Here is a 26,952-nt window from a genome sequence, read left to right as displayed (position 1 = left end):
GTTTCTGAACCACCTTCATTTTACAAAAAAAAAATATATATATTTATCTAATTCCATTTGTTATTACTATTTTTTAATTTGACCAGACAGAGAGAGAAAGAGAGAGAGAGACAAGAGAGACAAAGAAAAAGCGAGAAAGCAAGCCGCCGGGTCCAGGACTTGAACTGCAGTTAGTCATGTGGGAATCCAACGCCTTTAACTACTGTGCCACCTATGGGCCCCCCTGAACCACCTTTTAAAGATAGCGTTTTTCTACTGTTAAACATCCTTAGAAGAAAAAAAGAACACACACACACAGAAAGCACTCCAGAGAACCTGTGTTGGTGCTCTGCAAGGTCAACAGCCCTATCAAGAAACTGAGTCTATAGAGCTCATTGTCTTCGAGCTCATGACCGTGAGGGAGCCTGGATTCTTCTTGGTCTTCCTGGGCACTGAAGTCTCAATAGGAATCAAAAAACAGTGAGGCACTCTGCTGTTACGGTGAGGGGCTACAAATGGCCTGCCGCCACCCTGAGAGCACAACTTTCCCCCAGGGGCATCCTGAGGAGGCTCAGTGCCCCATGGAGGCAGAAGGGAGCCTTCACTGAACCACAGTTCTATTTGTTGAATCCAGAGGCAGCCACTCTGTTCCCTTCTCCTCACCTTCCCATAGGCAACCTGCTTGGCCAGCAGAACCTTGCCTGGGCTCAGAAATCTTACCTACGGTTAGTTTTCAGCATCGTATTCTCTCATTTTGGGATCCCCCCAATACAACGCCCTTCAGACCACAGACCCCACACTGTGGCCAGCAGGCTGCTCTCCCCCAGTCAGGGACACAAACACAAGTAGGTCAGCAGCCCTGAGTTCAAGGGATGGCTCAAACCCCGCACAGTCATGCTGACTGGCCGCTCATGCTTCAGCAGTGAGACAAAGGCCATGCATGTCAGCACGCCTGGCAGCAGAGTCGGCCCCACTGTACAGATGTGCCCACTTGCTCCTGCGCCTGCTCCTGGGACTCTCTTTATGGGCTTCCCCTCTGCTGCCTCCTTGGGAGCAGCTCTTCAGAACAGCAAGACACTGCCAAGAGTTTAGGTAAGTTTCCACCTGCAAGAGGCAGAGTACCTTGGCATGTCACTTCTCAGGGCATCTCCTCAAAGTCTGAGCTGCCAAAGTATCTGACCTTAGGAGGTCAGAAAGTGTGACTTTATTCACACGATCATTTCCTAAAACACTCTTCCTGCCTGCAGAGCAGAGTGGGCTTGTTGTCAGGAAGCAGATCCAGAAGAATGCAGGGAATGGGACGGGTAGTCCAGTGGCTGGAGACAGTGGGAGAGGACGGATGTCTGAGAGGGTGGCCTCCTCAGCCAGTCATGCAGTGAAGCTGTCCCCAGGGCCCGTCACACCGTCTGTGACCTGCTCTCCTCCTGGCCTGTGCACCCAGCCATACTCTACTCTCTTTTCTTTCTTTTCATTATTTAGAAAAAATCCAAACTAAAGCAAACCTCCAGCTCAATTTTATTAGGTGCAGGGATGATTGGAGGGAAGAAAGAGAACTGTCATACTTCCCAAGCAGAAACACTTCAGTGTCACGGTATCTACATATTTTATCTTGTTAATAATTTGTCAATGTCTGCCTCGTAAAAAGCATAGGAGCACTCATATGCCTTAGAAAAATTCAATAAAGAAATGATAAAAACTTTTGGACTAACAGATCAAAATGTATTATTTCATTTTTCTGTTTTTACACTTATGCTTCATTTGATATTGGTGGATATTAAGATTGATTTGAACATTTAATGCATGATGATAGAATGAGGACACATCCTGAAAGCGATGCATGACATACGTGTGTGTGGAAACGTATACATAGCACATACATGTAAGGTCAGCTTCTCATCAAGCATTCCCTCTACTCGCACAGCTTTAGGAGACTAATGGCAGAGCAGGTGGCTGCTGAAGGATCCATATGTAAAGCAGGAAAGACACTTAACGCGTGCACATCAATTCTTCACTGCTTCTGCAGCCAAATACATTTAAATTAGATCTTGGCTTTAAAGAACTCGATCTATTGTAGTATGATATGCTGAAAATCACTCCCCCAAGCTCTGCACTGGAAAAAAAGGAAAGTGCTTCACATTTTCCCTGATCAATGAACATTCAAAGTGTGTGTAAAGCCATCAGAAATCACTGCCACTATTCTTATCCTCAGGAGAAGCGACAGCCCTCAGAGGTTAGTTACACTGAGGCTACTGTGGGAGGGCAGCAACAACCACAGACCTGTTGGAGTGTGAAAGAAGGCAGATCTGAGTTCAAGTGTATGTCAGTAAGAACACCACAATGAAGAGTGTATTTACAAAATGCCAAAGCAATTTCACATGTGCTTTCATGTGAATGAGTCCTAGAACTGAGAGGCCTTCCAATTTATTTGCCTAGCCCAAATATCAAGTTTAACTGACTGAACTAACTTTTGATGGAAAGGAAATGAAAGATACCAAGAAATATAAATAGATGGGGCTGGCAGGTGGCATAGTGGTAAAGGTACTCAACTCCCACATGGCGACTGCGGTTCAAGTCCTGGACCTGGTAGCTTGCTTTCTCACTTTCCCTCTCTCTCCTTCTCTGTCTCTCTCTGATCAAACTGGAAAATAATAATAAATAAAGTTAAATAAAATAATAATTAAAAAAGAAATATAAATAGATGATACTGTAAGTATCAATTACAAAAGCAAAGGACTATTTGACTGCATACTAGAATCTATCTTGACAATCTCTTTTCTAATAAATTCCTTTTCTAACAAATTACAGATTTAATAACTAACTGAATCAACTTTTTCTCAAAGTTCTGGAGTGTTTAGAGAAAAATGCTACCTCTTGGGCCTTGCCTTACTCCTCTGACATTTGGTCTGCTGCCCACTCATAGGATGGCCACTGGCCAGGTCCAAGCCAGTCCTCACGCTTGAGAAAAGCCACCAAGTAACATGAGGTGGGCCTGCCGTGACCTGGTACAGCAATTTCATCGGTGTGTCTAGGATTCTGTAATACTATCGTTAAAAACCTAAAGTTTATCATACTTCCCTGCCTTGCTCTTTTTGATATAATAGCCTGAGCCAATTAATAACAACAACCATCTCTAAAGGTCACGCAGCAAGCGGCAAGATGAAGGGGCTGTCACAGGCCGAGGCAATCACCTGAGTGCCCAGGCCTACTGCCCTCACGGCGCTCACTTTTAATTTCAATATAGTGCCATTTGGACCAGGAGAAAAAAAAAAAAAAAGAGTTGTTTTAAAATTAATTACCTTGTCAGTAGCTATTATGATTAAAAAGTAGGCCCACATCAATATCATGTGCCTAATTCAAAAAGAGAATTACAAGAAGAGCCATAAAAATCAATTTTTTAGGCCTTGAAAATGGTGTCTCTTTCTGTTTTGACAGGTGATTTCATTATGTGACAAAATCATGCTGGAGGAGGGGCTGGCAGTTGCTCCACTACAGCCGCTCTGCTCAGTCAGGAAGGGACTTGTCGACTTATGTCTCCAGGAACAATTGCATTCTCATAAAACGACGGATTAAAGACTTCCAGAAGACGGTCACAGATTAAATATACAGAAATTACAGCATTTCCAACTACAGTCACTTCCTTAACATGCTAATGGGAGAGGGGCTGCCAGCACTCTCAGACACAGAGAGGGCCGCCTGCAAACAGTCCTACTGGGGCTATACTGAATAACAGACTTGGACGCAACTAGGTTTCTTTTTAACCCCAAGGAACTGATGTGGTTTGGAAAGCAAATTTGGCCATGAGACATCAGTTGTATTTCCCCCAATAATCCTAACATGCTAGGAAATTTGCTTTTCTCTTTCTTTCCTTTTTCATTTTTTAAAAATCACTCAATGCAATGCTAATATCTTCTGAACAGTACTTTTACAGGCATGGCTTACATATAATTAGGCATTGACTAAAGGTGGTTCAGTCCCTGTTTCGGTAGAGAGCATGTTGATTGAATAGTTCATCATAGATGTATTTGTGCCATTTAAAATATTAACTTACCCTCCTTCCCCCAATAAATAAATACACTGATCAGTTTATTTTCACTTTCTTGGAACTGTCACAAGGCCCTACAATGGACACTCGCCACCTTTTCAGATCACCTGCCATGTGCCAGTTCTGCTCTTAATGGAGCCTGAAGGTCCAGGGCACATCTCCTGGTATAACAGAGCCTGTACTAAGACAGTTTGTCTGAGATAGAGACCAAGGAAAGAGTATCCACATAAAGGCAAAATATTTTGAGAGAACCGGGGTTGGCAGCAGGGTTAGGAGAAACACCCAGTTGCCTTTGTAGTGGCCCTACTGGATGCCCAGCAACCAATGGGCTCAAGGTGCCTCCTAGACCAGCCTGCTGACCTGCAATGCAGCACCCTCCCTGCACAGATGTTGCCCCATACCAGCACCCCAAATGCTCCTTGACTTTTCCATCCAGCACCTTCCATCAAGCTGAGCAGTGCCTGCCCAGCTCACCACCACTGCAGTTCCTAGTGCCAAGCCCCAGAGTTTCCCAATCGCAGCAGTGAACACATGAATCTACAGCTACTCAAGTGAGGGACAGCCTGGAGAAGTCACCGAGAGTGAGATTGCCATGCAAGTGATAGCCTTCACATAGCAGAACATGGATAGAGAATTTGGGTCAAGTGAAGTTTGGTTAGTGAAGCATTAATTACAAATTATACTCTTCCAGGGACAAGAAGTTAGCATAATGGCTATGTCGCTGAACTCCCATGTAGTCGACGGTTCAAGTTCCAGACCTGGCAGCTTAAACTCAAGCCGGGTGCCTGTGCGTGCGTGCCGGAGATCCCAAGAGGAGAATGGAGGAGAAGGGATTGCGGTGTGGCCATCCCCCCCAGGGGGTGATTTTTCACCTTCTGTCTCTCTGTCTCTGTCTTTCTGGTGAGCGCATGCGCCCTATAGCAAAAACCTCCCCCCCAAAAAAATTACTTTTTCCCTAACATTCACACACATGAATTGTTCATATTTCTGAAATGCCACCACTTGTCTTGATTGGCTTATGGCTTGCACACAGCACACAATTGTTCAAACGATGCCATAAGGCACTGCTCTGGAAGGAATTGTTCCTCCACCGACTTCATACCTAGCCCCTCAGGGTCACTGAATTGGAGATAGAGCCTTTATTAAGGTCAGTAAAGGCCAGTTGTGCAATAGGAATGCAACAGGATCCACATGGGAAAGGTCCTGGGTTGGTGACCAGGGACCTCCTTCAGAATGCCAGATGTGTATGCTCACGTGCATGGCTCTAAGCCAGCCAAGACTGGGGGTGGATTGTGGAGTGAAGACCCATCTCTCTCTCTCTGTATCAGAAATAAGGAAATAAACTTTATAAAAAAGTATAATTAAGGCTAAGTGGGGTTATAAAGCTGACGCCCTGGTCTGATAGGATTAGTGTACTTATAAAAACAGGAAGAAACACCAGAGAGGTCACTCTCTCAAAGAGCTATCCTCAACTCCCCATTTCTGTCTCTCTCCACCATGTGAAGACACAGTGAGTCAGTGATTATCTGCAAGCCAGGAAGGAGTCTCACCTGAACCTGGCCATGTGGCACCCTGATCTTGGACATGCAGCCTCTAGGATGGTAAGAAATGAATGTTTGCTCTTTAAGCCTCCAGCCCAAAACCCAAGCCAAGATAGGAACCAAACCCACTGCTATTGTTTCTGGGCTCACCTGGCCCTCAGCTTCCTCATCTGCTAGGAGTTCACCCAGTTGCTTCTTAAGGCTGTGGTGTGTGGGCCAGGAGGCTGAGGGCATTTCAGGCCCAGTCATCACACTGGATCTTCCCAATGCTTGCCAGCCTTTTAAAGCCCATGTTCCCTCTGAGGAATACCTCTGTCCCCCATTCAGCACTGTTTTCAGACAGAGCTGTTGTAGAGAGCCCACTTGGCTGCACCCCAGCTGGAGGACTGCACAGCGCTTTCCTTCCACCAGTTATTATGGTCACTTTTTTCCTAAATATTACAACAGTAAATAGGCTTTTTTCTCATACTGCAAACCACCCCATCGAAAGCTGCTCAGATACCACCTGAACCACAAAAACCACAGTGCAACACAGAAGCACCTCAACTTCCTGTGGCCACTTCATTCCACAGGCATCTGGAGAAAACACAATAGCCAAGATCTCAGGGAGCTGAGTGAGTCTCACAAACCTCAAATACCACTGAACCATGATGCAATGATTATCCTGACTGGTTTTGGGGAAATGCAAATAGCTTCACATTCCCCAGACCGGCCGAATGTGGGTGGTTGTGGGGCAAGAATCAGTAAGGGATAGAGACACATGCCTTCAACAGTCAGCAGAGAGACACTGTCCCATCAAAAAACAAACAAACAAACAAACAAACAAACAAACAAAAAATTGCTCAAGCAAGTCTCAGCCAGGCAGTGGAAGATCACACAGCAATGAGTTTGCATGACGGAACACCATGGTTAAAGTGAAGCCACAGCAACACCATGAAGCTGTCAATGCAGACCGTAGATGGGGATGCAAAACAGGATGCTATTCACATAATGCTCAAAAATATCACTAAAAACACACAGGAATGGACATGCTCCTGCAATAAAAGAACAGAAATGTACAAAGGAATAACAAGTACTAAATTCAAGATAGCAATGGGGGGGTGCAATGGGGAAAGGGTTCAGGTCAGAGAATACAGGGGCACTAGTAATATCTACACTTTTTATTTCTCAATTTAAAAAATATGGAAAAATGTAAATGTGACACAGGTGAGTGGAAGTGAGCGAATTCATTATCATACCGTCTACACTTTTCTGGATGCTTGAATCTGTTTTCAATAAAATAAAGGACATATCACAAATTTCATCCATCATCTGAGACATAAGGCATAATGAACTCATTTTGGTAGGACTACAAATGGACTTGACGTGTCTTAATTAGGCATGTTCCTAACCCAGATGCTGCTGTACACTCAGAAACAGCTAGAGATGGCAAAGGGGTGCTGGTCTGTGCAGGTCTGGAGTTTTCAGGGTTGCTGCAGGGCTCCATGCTGCACCAGGGTAGGAGCCCAATAGACACAGGACGATGCCCTGAGGTCTGCAGGTCCTAAGGGTACCTAACTGTGGTGCATGCACAACCAACAAAGACACCTGTAGTCCGTTCTCCAGGGGCAGTCTGAGCAGTAAATAAGGCACGAGAAACGTTCTGTGGTCAGAGCACTCCGGGTTGACCTAGATCTTTAGCACCAAGTTTGCCTTTGCCTAGAGACGCTGCAGCTTTTCTTCTGCTTGGTGAACAGAGAGGCGAGTTCTGGGAACGGCCTAAAGAGAAACATTTAGATTGGAGGGGTCTTTGAGCGGGCTGACAGCTGACTGATGACCATCCATAAAATGACAAAGAGGAGCTGTGTGGCGGCCGGGCATCACATCGCCTCTCCCTGGGAAACTAATTGCTCTGAATTGTTCAGAGGAACATTATTTTTCGGGCAATCATTTCCTTTGAATGCCTAAAATGAGCATGAAACAACTCTTTTGACTGGACATAAAAGTTAAATGTCCCAATGTTGATCAAATTAACTTCAGCGCTGTGACAATGGACTGTATTTGTGAGAAAATAATGGGGGGGACAAAGGGGCGCTTTATGCCAAGATTTCACAGTTGTAATGTAAAAATGTTTCTGTTGAACTAGGCCAGGCCACATTTCAAAGGGGAGACAGAAGAGCCCTGTCACTTGTGGAAAAAAATCTCATTTCACGGACTGAAAGCTCAGGAAGGTTGCAGGACATTTCAGCACTTGGTGCCTTAGGAAGGCCAGCGTGGAGGTCTGTCTGAATCCCTCCCAAGGCCCCACAGAGCTGACCTGCCTGAGTGACATATGGACCAGGTCTGCCCACAACAGGTACCACGTATTAAGTGCCTTCCAGAGCCACAAAGAGGGTGTGAGTGACCCAGACTACTCCAGGTGAGACAGCCTCTGACACCTCATAGAACCTCCAAAATGTGCCTGGTCAGAAATTTCTGAGATTTCCCTAAGCCTCATACTTCATTCATTCGAGATCAGTCTTCTTTTTTAACCTTTGGTAACAAGCAATCTAAAACAAAAAAATCATACATTGCACTCACACACAACACTAAAGGTGATTTGTGATACGAAAAGATGAATTCTCTACTTTACTAATGTTGAAAATGATATCTTCTGATGCCTCAAACATTAATTCTTTTCTGTTAAAATGGTGAAATTCCAGCTGGAGTAAGGGGCAGTTCTTCCCTGCCGTGTGGAATCCTGTGGGTGAGGGTGCCAGGTACTCCATGGCACCCCTAGGTGCGGCTGCTGGGCAGTTAAATGTTTCTGAAGAGTTTAAATCAAAGGGTTTTTCTCTTAGTTTTTGTTTTATTTTTAATGACTTTTTTTTAATCTTGGGATAATCTTAGATTTAGAGAAAAGTTGCAAAGACTGCATCAAACGCTTCTGAGTTTTAACACAGGGTCTTCCCACTAGTTCCTGGAGGCAGGAACTCCAAGGCTGTCTTGTCCCCTTCCTCCTGGATGCTAAGGCTCCTGCAGCTCAGATGAGACAGGGAGATTAAACCAGGAGAAGGCAGGCTACCCCTCAGGAGCCTTCTCACTGTCACCAGCATCTCAGCAGAGCCAGCAGACAATGCTCACAGTGGGTTCCCAACGCTGTGAATGCCGCACTGTTGGTGGCAGCGTCCATTCAAAGGGCCAGCACAGCATTGTCCTCCCCAATCAGCACGGCAGAATGCAGTCTGCTGGTGGCTGCCAAAAGGTTAGCAGCCCTGATGAAAGGGCGGCCCATTATTCACCGCTCCTACAGAGCTCCCCTTTGTGCCCGGTGGCCCAGCCCTGCGCCTTGGAGGTCCGGATCTGCGGCTGGCTGAGTTTGCCACAGAAGCTACTCATGGGAACGCAAAGATGCAGAAAAGTGGCCCCCAAACCCAAAGGCTGCTGTCCTGGAGGCTGTTTTGGCATGGCCATTTAGGGCAATGACACGTTTAATGTCATAACACACTGACAACCTAACTACAGTCACCAAGATGAAATGGTACGGCAGGTCCATCTTGGCTCCTGGGCTCTGTGGGAGGTCCCACAGAGGAGGAACTTGGTGCCATGAAGCAAAGAGACAATCAGGCCGGAAGAACTGCACTCAATTATACTGTGAACCAGGCCCTTGCACCCTGGGTCGCTGATCACTGTCCCACGTGGGCGGCCCCACCAAGAGACTCACAAGGCACGGCAAGCCCACGGCTGCTGAGAGGCAACTGCTCCTGAGAGAGCTGGTGGGAAAATTGCAGTGCCACTTGCTTGAGTGTGATGCCACCTACAGCTCCTTGCTAAATTGAGACGTGACACTCCAGGAGAGGTACTGTCAGTTCAGGGCCATCTTCGAGGGTGTCACTTGTTCGGGCAGCTCTGGCCAGTTTCCCAGTCCAGGAGCAAGTGGGCAGGGGTGCTACAGTATGTCACAGAATGAGATACTCCAGAGAAGGTCTGAGTGAACAATGTCTGGGTGGCGTGGGTCTGGGAGAAGCTTGGAAAACAGAAACGATGATGTAGGAAGCAGAGGAGGGCACCAGGGCCCCTGGAATGGGGGCCACCATTACAGGCAGTCTTCAGTCACTTTGTCGGTGAAGAAGTCTGAGGCACACAACCACCTGCCTATGCTGCATCCCCATGGCAGGCACGGAAGAGATCAGTCTTGAGCTTGGGTCCACCTCTGTATGCAGGTATTTGTCCCAGTCTGTCAGCACCTGGGAGGCCAGAGAGGCCCCCTGAAGAGACAAGGCCATGTACAGGGTCGATGGCCCACAGCAAAATGGCAGAAGCATCCTGGTGTTGTATTCCACATTTGTGGTTCCTCTGTGAGGGACCACCTGCTGGCAGGTGACAGCGGGCACCAGGGTGCACCTTCATGCTGAAGATAGAGACCAGGAGTGGTTGGATGGGGACAAGGGACAGATCTCAGGGCCCTTGGGCTGACCTGTCTTCTCTAAGATGGGGAGACTGAGCCACAGGCTTAGTTAATAGCAGTGCAGGGATGGGCACCCACCTCTCAAAGTGCAGGCACATTCCTGTAAGCCCTGTGAGGAATCCAGGAGGAATATGAAGGCAGTGGAGAGAAACCCACATGGCACAGCCAGGCAAAGCTCACCACAGAAGCAGATAGAGAAAAAGGGGCTTAGTGAGGACAGTTCAGCGAGTTCCAGTTCCATCTGGGGTGACACCAGAATATAGAAGCACCATGCCTCCATCTTTTCCTCAGGACATATAGAACTGAGCTACCACCTACACACACACACCAACACATGCATGACAATGCACACACACGTGAATATACAATAACACACACACAAACATGTTTACACACAAATGTATGCAATAGACATGGCCTTGGGCAGCAGAGTGACTGAGTGGGGCAGGAATGGCATGATGCCAACACCCAGAAGATGTTACATTCTTCCAGAACTGACTTAAACTGCTACAATGGCCAGGGACCAGCAGTTGGCATAATGGCTATGTCACTGGACTCCCATATAGTCAACCACAGTTTGAATTCTGGATCCAGTGGCTTAAACTCACACTGGGTGTGTATGCGTGCATGCCCAAGATCCTGAGAGGAGAATGGAGAGGGGATTGTGGCATGGTCATCCCCCCTGTGGGGTGATTTCTCACTTTCTGTCTCTCTGTCTTTCTGGCAAGTGCATGCACCCTATGGCAAAGACCTCCCCCAACCAAAATAAAAGAAAAAAAAAAAAAAGCTACAATAGCCATGTGCTGAAGCTGAGGGGGAGGGAGGGCATTAGTAGAAGGCCTATCCCTCCAGATCAAAAAGGTCAAGGTCTGATGAGGAGTCCAGAAAGAGGCTGAGTAAGGAATGCAACTGAGGAGCAGGGCTGTGCTTGCACGTTCACTTGGAAGCACAATACCATGTTCCCAGCACATGGGGTCAGAGGTCAGGGCTAGGGTGGGGTCCTCCAGGAACTGGACTCTCGTGGAAATCCACCACTCTGGGGCAGAAATGCTTGGCTTAGACCTGTGGTAAACAGTTGTTGAAAGCCTAAATTGACTACTCACTGTCATTTTGACCACAGGGGCACTGGTGGGGAGAATTTTAATTTGAGGACTAAACGGAATGAGCAAAGAATAAACCAGACCACTAGGCTGCCTAGGCTGAGAGCCAGCAAAAGGTCCATCTACAAATCGAGAGAGACTCTGGTCCCAAGACCAGACATGCCTTATTAATCAATGTACGCTTTCCCCCAGACCATGGCCCATCAGTTCTGATTCCATCAAAGGTGTCATAGGTGTCACAGATAGATGGAAGAGCTGGAAGCATCCAGGTGGGAGGAGGATCCAGGACAGCCAGAGCCCAGGTAGAAGGTAGGAGTGACCCCCTCGCTCCGAAGGTCACTAAGGTCCCCTGTCCCTCCCCAGGACCCACGGCAAGCAAGATCTGGCTGCCCAGATGGCAGGGGGCCAGGGCCAGGAGGGAGGCAGTGCTGTACCAGGCTGGGCAGGAGAAGCCTCACTGAACTGAGCCTCCACAGCTGGCGGTTACCCTAAGGTGCCTAGAGCCTGAGCTCGGCAGTTCTAGGAGACTCCCAGCAGAGCCAGAGCTATGGGCTATGGAAAGGCACCACCCACTATCAGCAGAGCTCACAGCCAAATGTGACCATCACAATTCTGAGACACTTTGGTGTTGATACTTACATTCTGCCTCATCTCTCCATAATACTGTTTTCTTATCTTTCCCACAAAATTAAGAAAAACAAATGAAGCAATCCACATTCAAGTTTATCTATGATGGTGCTACTCAAGTCTGAACAGAAGTTGGGGATTTTGTTGCCTCGATGGGTCAACATGTGCAAGTATGACTGGCAAATAGGAAAAACAAACCAGGAAAGTGACCTAGAAGAAGATGGCACCATGTTTTTAGAAGTGGTCAGAGCTGGGAGGAGCCAGGCAGACTCAGCACTTACCTGTCAAGCACATAGCCCAGGGCTTTGTGTCGGATGCCCGAGTACACTGAAGGGCTCGTTTCCCAAGCAACTAGGTTGGAAGCATCATGGAAAAGATGGATGTTCACCAAGTCGAAGGCACTGCAACCAAGAGAGAAAAGGAAGCAGTGACCAAGGATTACAGAAGCCATCAAGTCACCTGGTTGCAGCCCATTCTCAGGAGCCCCATGGCTGCCCCAAGCAGGAACTGGACTGCTCCCTGTCTCCCAGGGAATCCTGGACTAGCTCCAGCCTCCACAGTGAAGCTGCCTGAGCCCTGGGCACCTGTCTACTCACCTGTTTCCCTCAGCTTTCCAGGGTGACCCAGGGCATCTCCTGAGAGGCAAGTCTTTAATAGATCTTTACAAATGCAGTTACTTTGACCAAGTGAAATGTGAGTTATTTTTCTTTGAAAAAGCAAAGATCGTGCCCATGACTACAAAAATCTTCCTGAAATAGTAGGTTGTATAAACTAAGAGGAGGAGGATGCTATCTCTGTGCCTCAGTTTCCCAATGGCCAATGTTGTCTGGTGCCTACAAGCTGCACTACTGTTGGGGACCCCTGCATCACAGGGTTGGGAGACAAAGACAGGCAAGTGGAATGTTTCATTTTATTTTCAAAAAGAAGCCTCTGAGCTTACAGCCCCAAGGAAGACCTCAGGAAACCCTGGTGGGCCCCACCGTCAACTTCCATTCCTGACACATGCATACTTGGTGAGGTTGAATCTGGCTGGGCTAGTCTTTTCCACTCCCTGAAGACCCCCTCAGCACCTGTGGCTAGCAGCAGGTGAGGGTGGCTCAGTGGCTTTAGAGCTGTTCAAACTCCATTCACACTCTCACTGCCACATCACGTCATTCAGGGGCTCTAGGGCCCAATAGGACATTCACATTTGACCTCGCCCTCCTTTCTCTTCAGCAGCAATTATACAGAATGAGGGCCTTGCAGATTTGGCAACCTTCTCCAGCTTGTGGTTGCCAGATGCCAGGATAACCCCAAGAATTCCACCTCCTGGTGTCTACGCCTTACATGGCACCTCCTACATTGTACTGGAGTTGGTCTCTACGACCAAGGGAAAAGGACAGCAGCAATGGCTTGTCATTTCCTGGCTTAGGTCACAAGGAACTGTGGTTTCTTTTCGGGCTCCTTCTGCCTCCTGCTTGCCCTCCTTCCTCTCCATTCTTCCTCCTCACTTACTGTCCTTCCTCTCCCCCCCTCCTCTCTCTCACTCTCTGGGATCCTTGCTCCTGGAGGAGAGCTTTGTTGTGAACAGACCCAGGGAGGTGCCAGCTTGGGGAGGAGCTGAGGCCTTCAGCAGCCCCATAGTGAGCTGGAAAATGGGTCCCCTGACTCTAGAAAAGTCTCAGAGAACTGCTCATATAAAAGGGCAGAAATCCCAGCTTAGCCAATCTCAGATTCTGAGCCTCAGAAACTTTATATGTTTGTTTGCTTTTTCTGTTTTATTTTTTAAATTATTAGTTTATTTACATTTAAATGTACATACTTACAATGTAATGATTTTTCCCTGCATAAATACAAGGCATATTAGTCTAGTCTAAGACATTACCATATACATTATCATCAACAGATCCCTTTTCATTTTCTAGTCTGTTAAATGTTCTTTCTTCCCATGATTCCTCTCTCTGCTTCCCACTACTCATCCCCTCCTATACTACTTCTAGTATTTACAGTTGTTCACCCCCTCCCCCAACTTCTCACTTTTATGCCTTTCAGTCTTTCCGTTTCTGCTGTAAAGTGCAGACATTTGGTATATTAAGTGGGTATATATTAAGCAGGGACATACAATGTCTCTCTTTCATAGTGTGACTTATTTTGCTTAACATTAAATCTTCCATATTTTTCCACTTTGTATCAAATTGCAGGGTCTTTTTTTAATGACTGAGTAGTATTCCATAGTGTATATGTGCCACGTTTTTCCAATACATTCATCTGCTCTTGGACATCTGAGTTGATCAGCAATTGTGAATAATGCTTCAATAAACATGGATGTGCAAGTGTTTTACCAACTGAGTGCCACCCCCACCCCCGCCTTTGGGTAGCTACCCAGAAGTGAATTGCTGGGTTATATGGCAATTATATTTGTTGAACCCCCATATTCTTCTTCACAGTGGCCATACTAGTTTACATTCCCACCAACAGTGTAGGAAGGTTCCCTTTCCACTGCAGCCTCACCTGTATGTTTGTTTATTTTAACACTTTTCTTAAAAAAAGAAGAATTGTTTTTTTTTTTTTATTTAACTTTGTTTATTCACTTTAATTTGACTAGAGAGGAACAGAGAGAGATAGATAGAGAGAGAGAGAGAGAAAGTGAGAAAGCAAGCCACCAGGTTCAGTACTCAAACTGCAGTTGGCCATGTGAGAGTCCAGCAACCTTAACCACAACACCACCTACCAGCCTTGTATGTTTGTTTTTTAAAGGTGCTAAGCTTAGGGTTATTGCTATACAGTTACAGATAACTCATGCAGTGAAACTTCAGAAAATCTGTGAGAGGAAAATAAAAAGGTCATGCTCAAGTGAGATGTGGCCACTTGGAGGACAGGTGGGAAGCCCCTTGGAAATGATATCAGGTGAACAGGTAACATATTTCTGACCTCCTCTTTTCCTAAAGAGATGGTAGCCATGGGTACTGAGCCTACAACCAGGAAGGCCAGGCTTGGGCATGACCGAACAGGAAATGGGTTCTACTTCGTGCTCCCAACTCTCAATATACCATTTTTAGACAATTTAACTCTGCAGCCATGGAACCCACCCAAAGGAAGCATGCCTGCTGGCTTTCTCATGCAGTGGGCTCTGGCTAATAGAACTCTCACACTGGGGGAGGGGCCAGTGGGCCTTCGATTGTGTTTCTCCATTTGTGCTGAGCGCCTGGACCTTTGACTTACAGGGAAAGGGCAACAATGCTCCACGTCACATGGCATCACCCATAAACAAAAAAGGTCAAAGAGTGATGGGGTGGGGGCCGGGCAGCCAGGGATCCCTGTTCAAAATCAGTAGAGCCTTTGATGAGATGTTTGCAATACAACACTTGTGCAAAACACAAAAGAAGGTTAAAAAAATTCCGAAAATTTATGAAGCAGAGACAAATAGTCCGACACAATATAACATACCAATCAGCAATGCACCATCTTGTCCGGATGAAGCCTTTTCTCGACCATTTGCACTGAAAAATAAACATGTTGCACAAATAAGCTGGTATAAATAAGGAAAGAAAGAGATGTGTAATTCATTACATGCTTTACACTGAAGGAAACACTTAAGATGCTTTTTCGAACAAACAAAATCAGTGCTAATCTTTCATCATTTAATGTATTCTACTGAAAGAACTGAAACATGCACTTACTATAAAGGTAAAGCTTTAGCCCCACAACTTTCCGAGTTTCCAGATGGAAGTAACGACACCCTTAGCTGAACCAAAGAGAAGACTTAGAGCAGCCACTCCCATCAGGGCATCCTGGGCAGCTGCTGAGTTAGACTGACCCAGTGAGTAACAGTGAGAAGTCTAATGCTGGAAAGGGATGAGCATAGCTTCTCACAAAGGCCTTACTCGTGAACCCACCAACCCAGCAGCACCACAGAGCATGGGGTCTTTGCTCCATGATGTTCATTCAGGTATAGACAAGCCCCAATGAAGAGCCTGTTCTGAGGTCTGAATGTATTCTGCCAAATTAATACGCTGAAGTTTAATAGCCAGTGTGATAGTACCAAGAGGTAATTAGGTCATGAGAGTTCCTCCCTAATGAATGGGATTAACCCTTATAAAAGAGACTTCACAGTATCTGGCCCTCTTGCCTTGTCATCCCTTACACATTCCACCAGTAAATGCAGAGAGTTCACGTCTACCAGAGAACACAGTGACAAGGTGCCACCTCAGAAGTGAAATCTGTCTTCACTAGACACTGAATTTGCCAGTGCCTTGATCTTGGACTTCTCAGAATCCAGAACTAGTAGCAATGAATTTTTATTGTTTGTAAATTACCTAGCCAAGTATTTTCTTACAGCAGCATATATGGACTAAGTCAGCCTATCAACAGAGAAAGGAGTTAGACCACAAAAAGCTGGTATTAATTTCTGCTAAAAAGAATCTGTGTTGTAGAATCTGAGAAAAGGGTCACTTGTTTTCTACAGTGTGCTCTTGTTGGCTCCCAAAGTGAGGAAGAAAAGGTGGAGAGTGGACCAGAGGAAAAGAAGAGGAGAGTAATAGGGACAGAGATCAAGATGGTGGCCTAGTCTACAGCTTTGACCTGTGTGTTGGAAACAAGACAGCCTGCACTTTCTTTTCCAGCATTATTAATCCAACTTCTGCTCATGGTCACTGAGGCTTCTCTTCCTGCCTTCCTCCCTACACACTCCCATTCCTGCCCAAAGAGGGAAATAAAAACTCCCTTTATGATAATGACTATAAATGATGAACTAGTCAGTCAACCTTTTCCAACAGCATTTGGAATTATTCCTTTGCTCTTTGGCATCCACCATTGCTGATAAGAAGTATTCTAGCAGATCTAGTTGCCAATCCTTTGGAGATATAGTTTATTTTCTCTGGTAGATCTTAAGTTTTTCTCTTTGTCACCAATATTCTGAAGGTTCACTACAATCTAGGTATGGGTTTATTTTTAAATATCTTGTTTTCTGAACCCAAATTATACTCAATCTGAGAACTCATGACTAATTTTGGAAAAACTTTCCATATCATCTTTTGTGATATTCCTCTCCGTTGTTTCTTCCTGGAATTTCTTTTGGATGAATATTTGGCACTCTCAGTGGGAACTTCATGTCTTTTAACTACTCTTCTCTATAAAAATTAAAAACATAAAAACAATCAACCAAAAATCATTATCTTTCTTGGCTATGTTCTAGATAAACTCCCCAATAATACCTTCGAATTCACTGACTTTCTCTAATCATGTCTGGTTTAGAATTTATTCTGTTCATTTTCTTTTCTTTATTCACGACACAGTGTGTGCATTCATGAGAATGAGAGTGAGAGAGAGGAAGGCACACCCTCCACAGTGTATGGTCATGCATCAATCTCTTTCTTCCGTTCTATAGCCCTTCAGCCTGGAGGACACTGGGGATTCGTAGATGTGCCCAGAATATCTCAGGCCAATTGGGCTGGGGTCTCAAGCCCAGGCCACCATGTGGGATCTAGTTTCCCTTGAGCACTGCGTTACTGCTGAGCCATGGAGCCAGCTCTATTCTGATTATTTTTAATAACTGTGTTTCTATAGACTCATTTTCATATTCCCTTATTATTTTATTTGTTTTAGTTAACTAATATCTTGTATTTTAATGACTTTTATTGTTTCATTTATCTCTGAGCATTCTAAACGTATTTATCTTAAATTCTTTGTCAGCTTCTTCTACAAAATTAATTTTAGTTTCTCTACATTTCATAAACTTTCTTGGTTTTCCAAGTCTCCTCCTAAATGAAAAGTCCCTCCTCCCACCTTCTCTATCTCCAATTTTATGGCTGCCCCATCTACCCTCAAGCCAGACAACCTAATAGAGTTTGATGGTCCTTATTGCTAGTGACACTGAGGTATACACTGGTTCTCCCACAGGGCCTACAGGTGGCTCTGGCCGTTCTTCTTCCAAGGCTAGTCTTTCTTCTTTCACCTCTAAAGTCCCAGACCCTGGGAAAGAAGACTTTTTCTTTTAATAATAGATTATATTTCAGAGAAATTTTAGGTTTATAGAATTGAACAGAAGGTACTGAGACTTCCCATATACTCCTCTCATCCTGACACACATATGATGAGATACTTTTCACTTCAGTTCTGATGTGAGATGGGCCTCACATCATACCATGAGTTGGCTCTGGTTTCAAAGCCTACATCCCCTGCCATACTCTGGGAGCACTGCCTGCCAGACAACAGGGACCATCAGAAGTCCCTGGACATTGGCCAAGGTGTTGTTAGACAAGTGGCCTGACTACTGCACAGCACTGCTTCCAAGACTATCCGAGGAGCTGCACAGAATGTGCGTGGACCTATCTGTCTACTGCCTGTGCATGCATTTCACACCACTGGCATTTGCCGATTGATTCCAAAATGTGGCCTTAAACACTGCAACTAGATTTATCGGGGAGGCCACTTGTCCATAAGAATGTCTGTCCTCATTTCTAGTAAGCAGCCGTGTCTGTGATGAAAACAAAGAAATAGGAAGCTGAGTTGTGAGGAGGGTTCTGGATGCTGGTAAGGCCCTGCCACAGCTGGGTCCATCCTCCTAGGAGGAACAGCCCATAGGCTGGGTTATTCATAACGTCCTCACAACAGAATTTCCCCCCTTCCTACACCCTACACTCCAGAAAAACTGCCTGCTACCTGTGTATGGAATGCCTTTCCTCCATCTTTCACATGTCTGAATCTAACCCGTGCTTTCCCAGGAAGTTCCTTCACCTGGAAACTACCATGGCGCCATCCTTTCCAAGGCTTCTGCCCAGCACTTGTGCTGCCTGTGCATGTGTTTTACACCATTGGTATCAAGGCTCCTTAGGGCAAGGCCTGTTTCCTTTGCGGCAGTGAACACAGGAGCCAGGACTGCCTGGGTTCCAGTTCTAGGTATGGGGACTAGAACAAAGAGGACAAAGCTTGTACTGCTGGCCCACTGTACGTGGAAACAGGCTCCTCACACCATCCCATGAGCTCCAACAGCAGCCACAGTAGTCAAAGGTCTGGTGTCTGATGCACACATATACATTCAATTCTCACCAACCTCGGGGGTGGGTGCTACCATCACCCCACTCTACAGAGTATGAAACTGATGTCATACAGCAGTCTTAGGCCATGGACATTGAATATCAGAGCCTCTTCTCTCCTTCCCTCTTCTTTTGCCCCTCTTCTCTCCTCCTCCTCTTCCTCTCCTCATTCTTTTTTTCCTCTTTCTCCTCTCTTCCTCTTCCTTTTCTCCCTCCTCCTCCTCTTCCTCTCCATCCATTACCATGCATGGCTTACTATACTCTAGCTCTGGATAGGGACCCTAGAATTCCATCACGCAGGTCCCACCCCAGGTTCTCCCACTGTATCCTGAGTGTTGGCCCATAATCCCAACATCATCCAGGTTACACACCGTCCTGGAACCCTTCCCTGTGGATGAGTCATGGGAGAAAGAAGTTCTGTTTATTCCTGTAGTCCCCAGCCATAGGAACCTCCTCCTTGCTCTTCTCCTCATATACCAGGCACTGCCACCTTAGACATGGAATCTGCCTGGAATCTTTCTCCAATAGCCACCTGGCCTACTCTGCCACTTTCCTTAAGATCAAATATTACCCTGTGTAGACTCACACCCTGCTCCACTCAAGCACGTCTATAATCCACTTATTGAGCACATGACTGTCCATTTCTCCCACTAGGACACAGCTCCATGAGTCTTCATTTGTCTTGCTGGATCCACTTGCTGAAAGACTGAACAGAGAGGGTCTATAACATTCAGACAGCAACATTGTCGCAGTGAAGAATAGTTGTCCCTGGACCACTGCTCCTCTCATTTTCAGAAGGTTCTTTCCAGAGGAATAGTGAGATCGAGGGGACACAGGGGTAGAAGCCACCCTGCAATCACTCCTCCAAATTGAAAGGGACAGCTGGGACCTCAAATTGAGTACATATGGGATTTTACCAGAATGTAATATAGCCATTGACAGCTTTACTTACATTAAATATGGAAGGCATCTGCGAATTTTAAAATGATCATCTCTTAAGTTTTAAATTATTTGTGTTAGTTAAGGTGTGTAGATAGATTTATGTTGTGTACACATATATTGAATATTTGTAAATGTGTATCTTTTTTGTGATATTTGATTTTCCTAATAATGAAGTATTTTTTTCAACATTAATTATTTGTAGACCGAATAAATAAAACAGAAGACACTGTGGAGTCTTTTACTCTCATAATATACATTGGGTTTAATTTTAGGGTCTTAACTACTGATAAATTTAAGATGTTTAGCTAAATTATAAATTAACCTCAGAAAATTTTATAGTATAACATAATTATAACCAAACATTTTGACCATATATTTGTAGAAAATACATTTCTTTTGAGATAAGTTCATCGTTGAAACTATGAATGTATCAAGACTGAATTTTTAAACAATTATATACAAAAAAATGGAGCTATACTCATGGCATTCTGATATTTTCACAGCCTATGGCTCCAAGGTTTGATCACACTGTCTTTGGGTCTAGACTGGGATGCACCACTGGTACTTCCAGAGTAATAACCCTGTCTCTCCTGGGGTCACACAGATGATGAGCTCACACAGTGTCCCACACCACTGTCAACAACCTGGAAGGTGGTCAGCAAATACCACCCTCATCTCATGAGTGAGGAAATTAGGGCTCAAAGATCACAACCTGACCAAAACCATCAACTCCTTGGAGAAAGAACCAGAACTAAAATCCCCAACCCACTTTCCTCATTCCTAGCCCAAAGTTCCCTCTTTTTTTTTTTTTTTTTTTTTGGAGTGGTTTTTGCTATAGGGCGCGTGCACTCGCCAGACAAACAGAGAGAGACAGAGAGACAGAAAGCGAGAAATCATCCCCCACGGGGGATGGCCCCCCCACAATCCCTTCTTCTCCATGCAGGATCTTGGGCACGCATGCACATGTGCCCGGCATGAGTTTTAAGCCACCGGGTCTGGGACGCGAACCACGGTCGACTACATGGGAGACTAGCGACATAGCCATTATGCTAACTGCTGGTCCCATCCCTCTTTTATACCATGTGCTTTCCTCTTCTGACTGAGCCTTGAATACTCAGGGCCAATGCTGGGGTGAGGGCGGACAACAGGAAAACACACTCCTAAGTCATCAGAAGGTGCAAGTGCCTTTCTGACTGAGGTTACTCCTTTCTGTGCCCCCTACTCAGAGCACACACACACACACACACACACACACACACACACACACACACCACCTGCAGCTATGTGAAGTACCTGTACCTGAGAAGTACAGAGACAGGAAACTGGGGGCCTCAGTCATAGACTCAACATGCTCAGGACCCAAGGAAGGGTCTCCAGAAGTTTGCAGATGCAGAGGCTTGTTTCTTGGGCTGTTGTAAACAGAAGCAGAGATTGTGTATGGGTTGGGGAGGGGTCCCCTCAAATGTCTGATTGGAGTCTTCCATCCCAGTCTATGTTCTGAAACTTTCTGGTCATTGGCCACCTTCTGAAATCTTCACTGGAGGGCTCTGCGAGAGACTGCAGACAGGGACCAAAGTGGCTCCACTTTCCTGGGGTGGTTGTCTCCAGCTCTCATGTTGGCTTCTTGGCTCTCAGAGAGGTTGTCACCACAGAAATGAAAACCACGTCATGCCCGGGAGGGGCGGCCACATCTTTCACCTTACAATATGAAGTCTCTGCTCAGGTCCCCTGTTAATAGGATTCCTTTAGCCAGCAGATGGATTGCGAATACAGGCGGTTTCATCTACTAAAAGACAGCATAAATCGCCATGGAGAAAAGAGAGGCTGTGGGGAGGTTATCACCATACAGCCCTCGCCGTGAAAGGCCCGCTTAGAGCATTAGTGGAATTAATTCATCTTTCATAAGAGCTTGCAGCAGGACCTGTGATCTATGGTAACAACCAATTTCTCACTACGGGCAAAAGGAAAAAAATGACTTGCCCTGATCGACTACACAAATCTGCTTTTTAAAAATGGTCTCACATTATCTGGAGTGTTGCTCCCAGAGGCATCATTTGAAATTCATACTGAGCCAAAAGCACCCATAAATCAATCAAGAAAGTTTTGTTAGTTTTATATGCAGTGGGCTGTAATTATTTGGAATTGCATTATACCTCCATCATAGTAATTACATTTAGATTATCCTTAAGTGATGGTAATAAAAGAAAGAGAAATCAGTCTTAAACTAATTCCCTCCCCCAAAATGTGTTGAAATATAGCGAAAAGTTTGGCATAAAGGCACAGAGAGAAGCCAGACAGCACAGTGTGGCTGCCGCCAGGGCTCATACCCAGGGCATTCCTAATCGATGTTCCTGCCAGACAGGAGCACAGGTCTCACTCTCATCCTGCACCCCCCAGCCTTCCACCCCAGGTAAGGAAACGCAGAGAGCTACAAACACATTGTGGAGTTTCGTACATTTAAAAATCATCACACTACCAACAGAATGTTAGAAGTATATGGTTCTTAAAGGACTTTTCTTCTGGTCCCCTTTAGGGGACCAGTCCCATAGCAGAGTAGCCATGTACTGTGCAAAGGAAGCTGGATCCCTTATGGCTCACTGTGCTTTGAATCCTGAAACAATGTTAACCTGCCAGGTGAACATGTGTGCCCAGGATCCTGACAGGATGGAGAAACTGAGGGAAGGACTGTGGTATGAGCAGGTCTCATTGGTTGGCTCTCTCCCTCTCAGGTATTTATGTACTCTCTGGCATTTAAAAACATTTTTTTAAGAAGATTTTCTTTCTGTTGATTTACCAGGATGAAGCAAAATGAGAGTGACTTTGCATACCACACATCATCAGGTGAGATGCACCAGATCCTGAGATGACCACTAGGACAACAGGGCAACAATGAGGACGCTGACCCACAGGAAGGCTAATGCTCTGGGCAGAGGCGTCCCCTCAGTTTCAGCCACCAGCAGCCATCGGGCCTCTCATCAGCTAACCACAAGGCTATGAACTGCCACTTGCTGCTCTCCAAGTTGAAAGACTGGAGTCTACCCAAAGACGCCCCGCAGCCTGTTGTTACCTGGGAGGTCATTTTTTTTTAAAAAATGCACTGTCTCTTCTGCTTGGAGACATGACAACGTTATCTCCAGAGCCATGTATGTTGAGTGCAGGAAGGGTCTCCACCTTGGTTGGGAGCTTGGAGGCCTGTACAAGCCCAGGATGGAGCTAACTTTTCTGTGGAAGGGAAATGGCCTGTCACTATGGGTTCCACAGAACATTCCAGCACTCTGCTTGGATCATGAAGGAGAAAGAATACTGGTCACAGGGACTAAGGCCGGCGGCCTTACTTGAGACCACAGCTGCGGTTGCCGTCTCTCTGAGGTGTAGTAAAGCCAGCAGAGATCCTCAGACCTCACCCAGCCTCCACCTGGGCTTCCTGGCCTCGGTTCCACATGTTGCCACCAGGGCCAGTAGGAGAAAGAGAAACAGGAGCCAGGCTCACTACTGGCCTGGAGAGGAGTCCAATAGGGAGAGAGGGAACCAGGAACCTCCTTCCCTTAGAATCTGAGCTGCAAGGTGAGGAACTTGGATCAGGGACAGATATGTCAGGAACATGCAAGCCTTCTCTGGAGGAACCTCAAGGCTTTCAGGAAGTCTGACCTCTCCACAGAATTGTCTCCATGGGATGTTCACTGCCTTAGCCTCTGCCCTTTCTCCTGCCCACTCAGAAAGACAAGATGACACTTTTCTGAATGACCCTAGCTGGCTCACAGAAGAGATGGGGACTGTGTGGCTGACATGCAGTGAACCCCCAGCACCTCCAGCTCTGGAGATGAGTATATAGCAAGAGGATCTGCTTGTCCAAAATTCTGGAATTACCAAGTGAAGCAAGGACAAGGAATGCCAGGGTGGCCATGCCTTTTCCTGGGGGATGAAAGCTGTGGCTTACATTTCAGTGGGAACAGCGTAACACACACACACACACACACACACACACCCAGATGAGAGATGAGCTCTGTGGAGAGTGCCATAGGAAGTACAAGTTAGAGAGTCACACAGTGACTCACACAGTGCAGGGCACTTGCGGGAATTTGAAACACGCAGTGCATGGTTATGGCCACGTTTGTGCATTGCACAACAAGCATGTGAGGCCCAAGGAGTCCTGCCGAGCAGAGTATCATCTCCGAGTGTGACTCACTCTGAGAGATCTCATGTGCACGTGCTGACTGCTGCTCTCAATCTTGGTGGGGCCTCTTGGTACCTGCTGTTTATTCTCTACACTCTGTTCAACATTTGAGGCAGTTCATAATTTTAAAGTAGCACTTAAAGGAAAAAGTTACGAACAAAGTGAATTGCTTGGTGGCTATCTCACATCCTGCCCCCATTCCCCCAGATAGTCTCATGCAATACCACATGGGCCCTGTGTCCAGAGCTGCCACCTTCAGTCTAGCCCCAGAAAGCCATCGGAACTGCAGAGCAGGCACCTGCTGTACCATCTCAACCCAGCCTGGCATCCCAGCTCCCCGCGTGGACATTGGGCAGCAGCCAGTCTAGGAGCTCTTCACAATCTGTCATGCTCCTGAGCTGTCACCCACACCTTGTCGTGCCTGGAACTCATGTTATCAGCATGCCTATACCTCACCGAGGGCCCACTGCCTTCCCAGCTTCCCCACCCTGGCTGCCCCCTACCAGCCTTCTGCTCCATGAGCTGCATCCTCTAGAAGACACCTCAGGCCACCCCTCTGGAGAGTTAAATGTTCCTTCCAGGCTCTTTCAACATAACTGGTGTAGATAGGACACCTCGGGTAACTATGCATCCAGTGAGGAGGACGAGCCAAGGCTGACCTTGGGTTTCCAGCCTAGTCACTACATAACCCCATAGTGCCATTGACCAAAGCAGATCTAAGGACACAGTGGGGAAGGGTACAGGCACAGGCCCAGAGCCTGGGGGTGCTAGTGGTGTAAGGGCCTGGAGGCATCGTGCCTGAAGAATGTTGGATTATCAGCCCAAGCTCTACAGAATGGTGTCCCTGTGTCACTGGCCTCAAGAAGCCAGAATCTTGGGGTGGCCAATATGGCGCAGGGGAGTGTTAGGTGAGAATGGTCAGGACCCTGGACAGCACCGCGATCATCAAGGGACTCACTGGGGCAAAAAAGCCAGACTACCAGAGCCTCTTCCGGAGACCTGTTCAGGGCTGTCCCCAGCAGCCCTATTTTAATTCCACTCTCTGCGATAGAGTTGTCAGCTTACGGGCAGAGGTGAGACCCTCAGGTCTGTGTGGCTGCTGCAGCCCCCAATTCCTCTCCATGTCTCTCTCCAACACCCATCATTTTCACCTAGGTCACTGATGTCTGTCTCTGGTCACTCTGAGTTGAGACCTCAGTCAGTATCAGCCCTAAAGAGGCCTTTGGGAGAACAAGGGATAGTCAGGGTTGGACAGAAGTCCAGAGCTTGGTCCAAGGCTTCTTCAAGTGCCGGAGTGTAGTAAAGGCCTACAATTCCCACACAATTAGAAGAATCATGGGAAAGATGGATGTTCACCCAGTTGAAGGCCTGGCTCCTCTAACAGCCATGCCACCACATCCAGGAAATAGTGAAGAGACCACATACATGGAAGGTCTCAGAGCTTACATATGCATCTTCTCCCAACTCAGGATACTCAGATCCGGAAGGTCTCAGAGCTTGCTTGTGCATCTTCTCCCAACTCAGGATACTCAGATCAGGGGAGGCAAGGCATCAGAGCCAAGGAGCAGGGCCGAGCGCAGGGCTTGAGCCCAGCCGAGGATGGAAGGCTGGCCTGCTGACACTGTGTCCTTGGCCTGGGACGATGGATGAGGAAGCCAAGCCACAGGGTGACAAGAGAGCTCCATCCTTCATGGAGGCAGCCACAATCCCTTCACTCAAGGCGCGGGTCATAAAGCAAGTTAATAAAGTTGTGGCCTTGCTGAAAATCATGCGCAGGAGCGACTGCCTTCACTGCAGGGCGGCCCTCCTAGAGAACGGAATCGCCCAGCAATCCTTCTTGGAGCTGAGCAGACAAGCCCCGGACACGACCCCTATATCATGGAAAGGGTGGGACCTGTCCGGACATGTGGACAGCCACAAGGAGGCAGCACTCTGCTCTAACTTCGGCACCTGAAAAGCTTCTGCTCAATGTGTCTAAACCCTACTGTGATTTAATGGGTGACAAATTAACCTCAACATGTTAATTATACAAGCTTAGAAGACTCCAAAAATGCTGGCTATTAAGGTTTACTAAAAAAAAGTAATAGAATCTCCAATTATGTGGATGGTGTAATAGCTGCATAAAACTAACAACACACATGCACACAAAATGAGACAAAAACCACACCTGAAGGAAATAAACCAACATTTTACAACTACTTGTGCCTGAGCAGTGAGGCAGTAAATACTGCCCCGTCTGTTTAATTTCTAAACTCTCCATGTGAAACGGGCACCAGAGCTAGGACGTGGGGCTGAGCTACCAACTAGGACACACATTGGCTCCATGTGTGCTGCCATGCTGCTTGCTGGCTGGTGCTACCCCCAAGGCTTTATCTGTGAAATGGGACCTTGTCCCCACCTCAGCACTCCCTGGGAAAGGTGAGAGACCTCCTCCTTGTACCGCACAGTCCCCAGCACTTCAACAGGCATGTGGTCATTGCTAGGTTCTATACTGGTTATTGCTACCAGCCACACCCTCCCTGTGCAGGGAGACTCCAGGCGCACGTCAGGGGAGCTGAGTATTATTCTCCTACCTCTTCTGAGGAAGGTCCTTTTGCCTGGAAATGATGATTAGAAAATTAGCTGCTCAGTGTAATGCTAAACACCTTAGACTTTCTTGGCCCTTATCTATGACTACCTGGATCAACGCACGAGTATGAAAACCTCCCAGAAAGACAGAATATCAGACGATAGCTGAGACCACCTACAGTGGACTGGGACCACCTACAATGAAATGGGAAAATCATGTACCCTAAATTCCACTTCTGACTTGCTCACTCTGAAAAGTAAATGCATCAGTGACAAAGTTGACAAAGGGTGGTCCTCATTACGTACCTCAGGGAAATAGTCCTGTGGGAACTTCTCCTTTTCCAGCATGGGCGTACTCTCTAACGTGTCTGAATAAATCTCTTTGCCAGTAACTTTTTTATACTTCTTAGCTGGAAAAGACAGAAAGGATGATGTGAGTAATATCACTATGCGCCCTCCAACCATCCAGCGCTGGTTGGGGATCTTATGTCCCCATCACGCAGTCCCCTGGGATATAAGGGAGGCCCCAGCAGAGGCCCA

General features: G+C 46.6%; 1 protein-coding gene across 2 annotated transcripts in view; it reads right to left on the bottom strand.

Annotated features, from left to right (window-relative positions):
- The window catches only part of INPP5A (inositol polyphosphate-5-phosphatase A), a 198,869-nt gene that overhangs the window by 64,568 nt on the left and 107,349 nt on the right, over positions 1 to 26,952 (bottom strand). For both annotated transcript variants that reach the window (XM_027771238.1, XM_027771239.1), the window contains exons 5-7: positions 26,719 to 26,822; positions 15,142 to 15,194; positions 11,997 to 12,116 (exon numbers count right to left, since the gene is read on the bottom strand). In XM_027771238.1, coding sequence (XP_027627039.1) covers positions 11,997 to 12,116; positions 15,142 to 15,194; positions 26,719 to 26,822 — 277 coding nt within the window. The remainder of the gene's footprint in view (positions 1 to 11,996; positions 12,117 to 15,141; positions 15,195 to 26,718; positions 26,823 to 26,952) is intronic.

Source organism: Tupaia chinensis, unplaced genomic scaffold (genome assembly GCF_000334495.1).
Source record: "Tupaia chinensis unplaced genomic scaffold, TupChi_1.0 Scaffold000197_1, whole genome shotgun sequence".
In the NCBI taxonomy this organism is placed as follows: Eukaryota; Metazoa; Chordata; class Mammalia; order Scandentia; family Tupaiidae; genus Tupaia; species Tupaia belangeri.
Note: the sequence above shows the minus strand (reverse complement) of the source record. Positions and strands in the feature narration are given on the sequence as shown.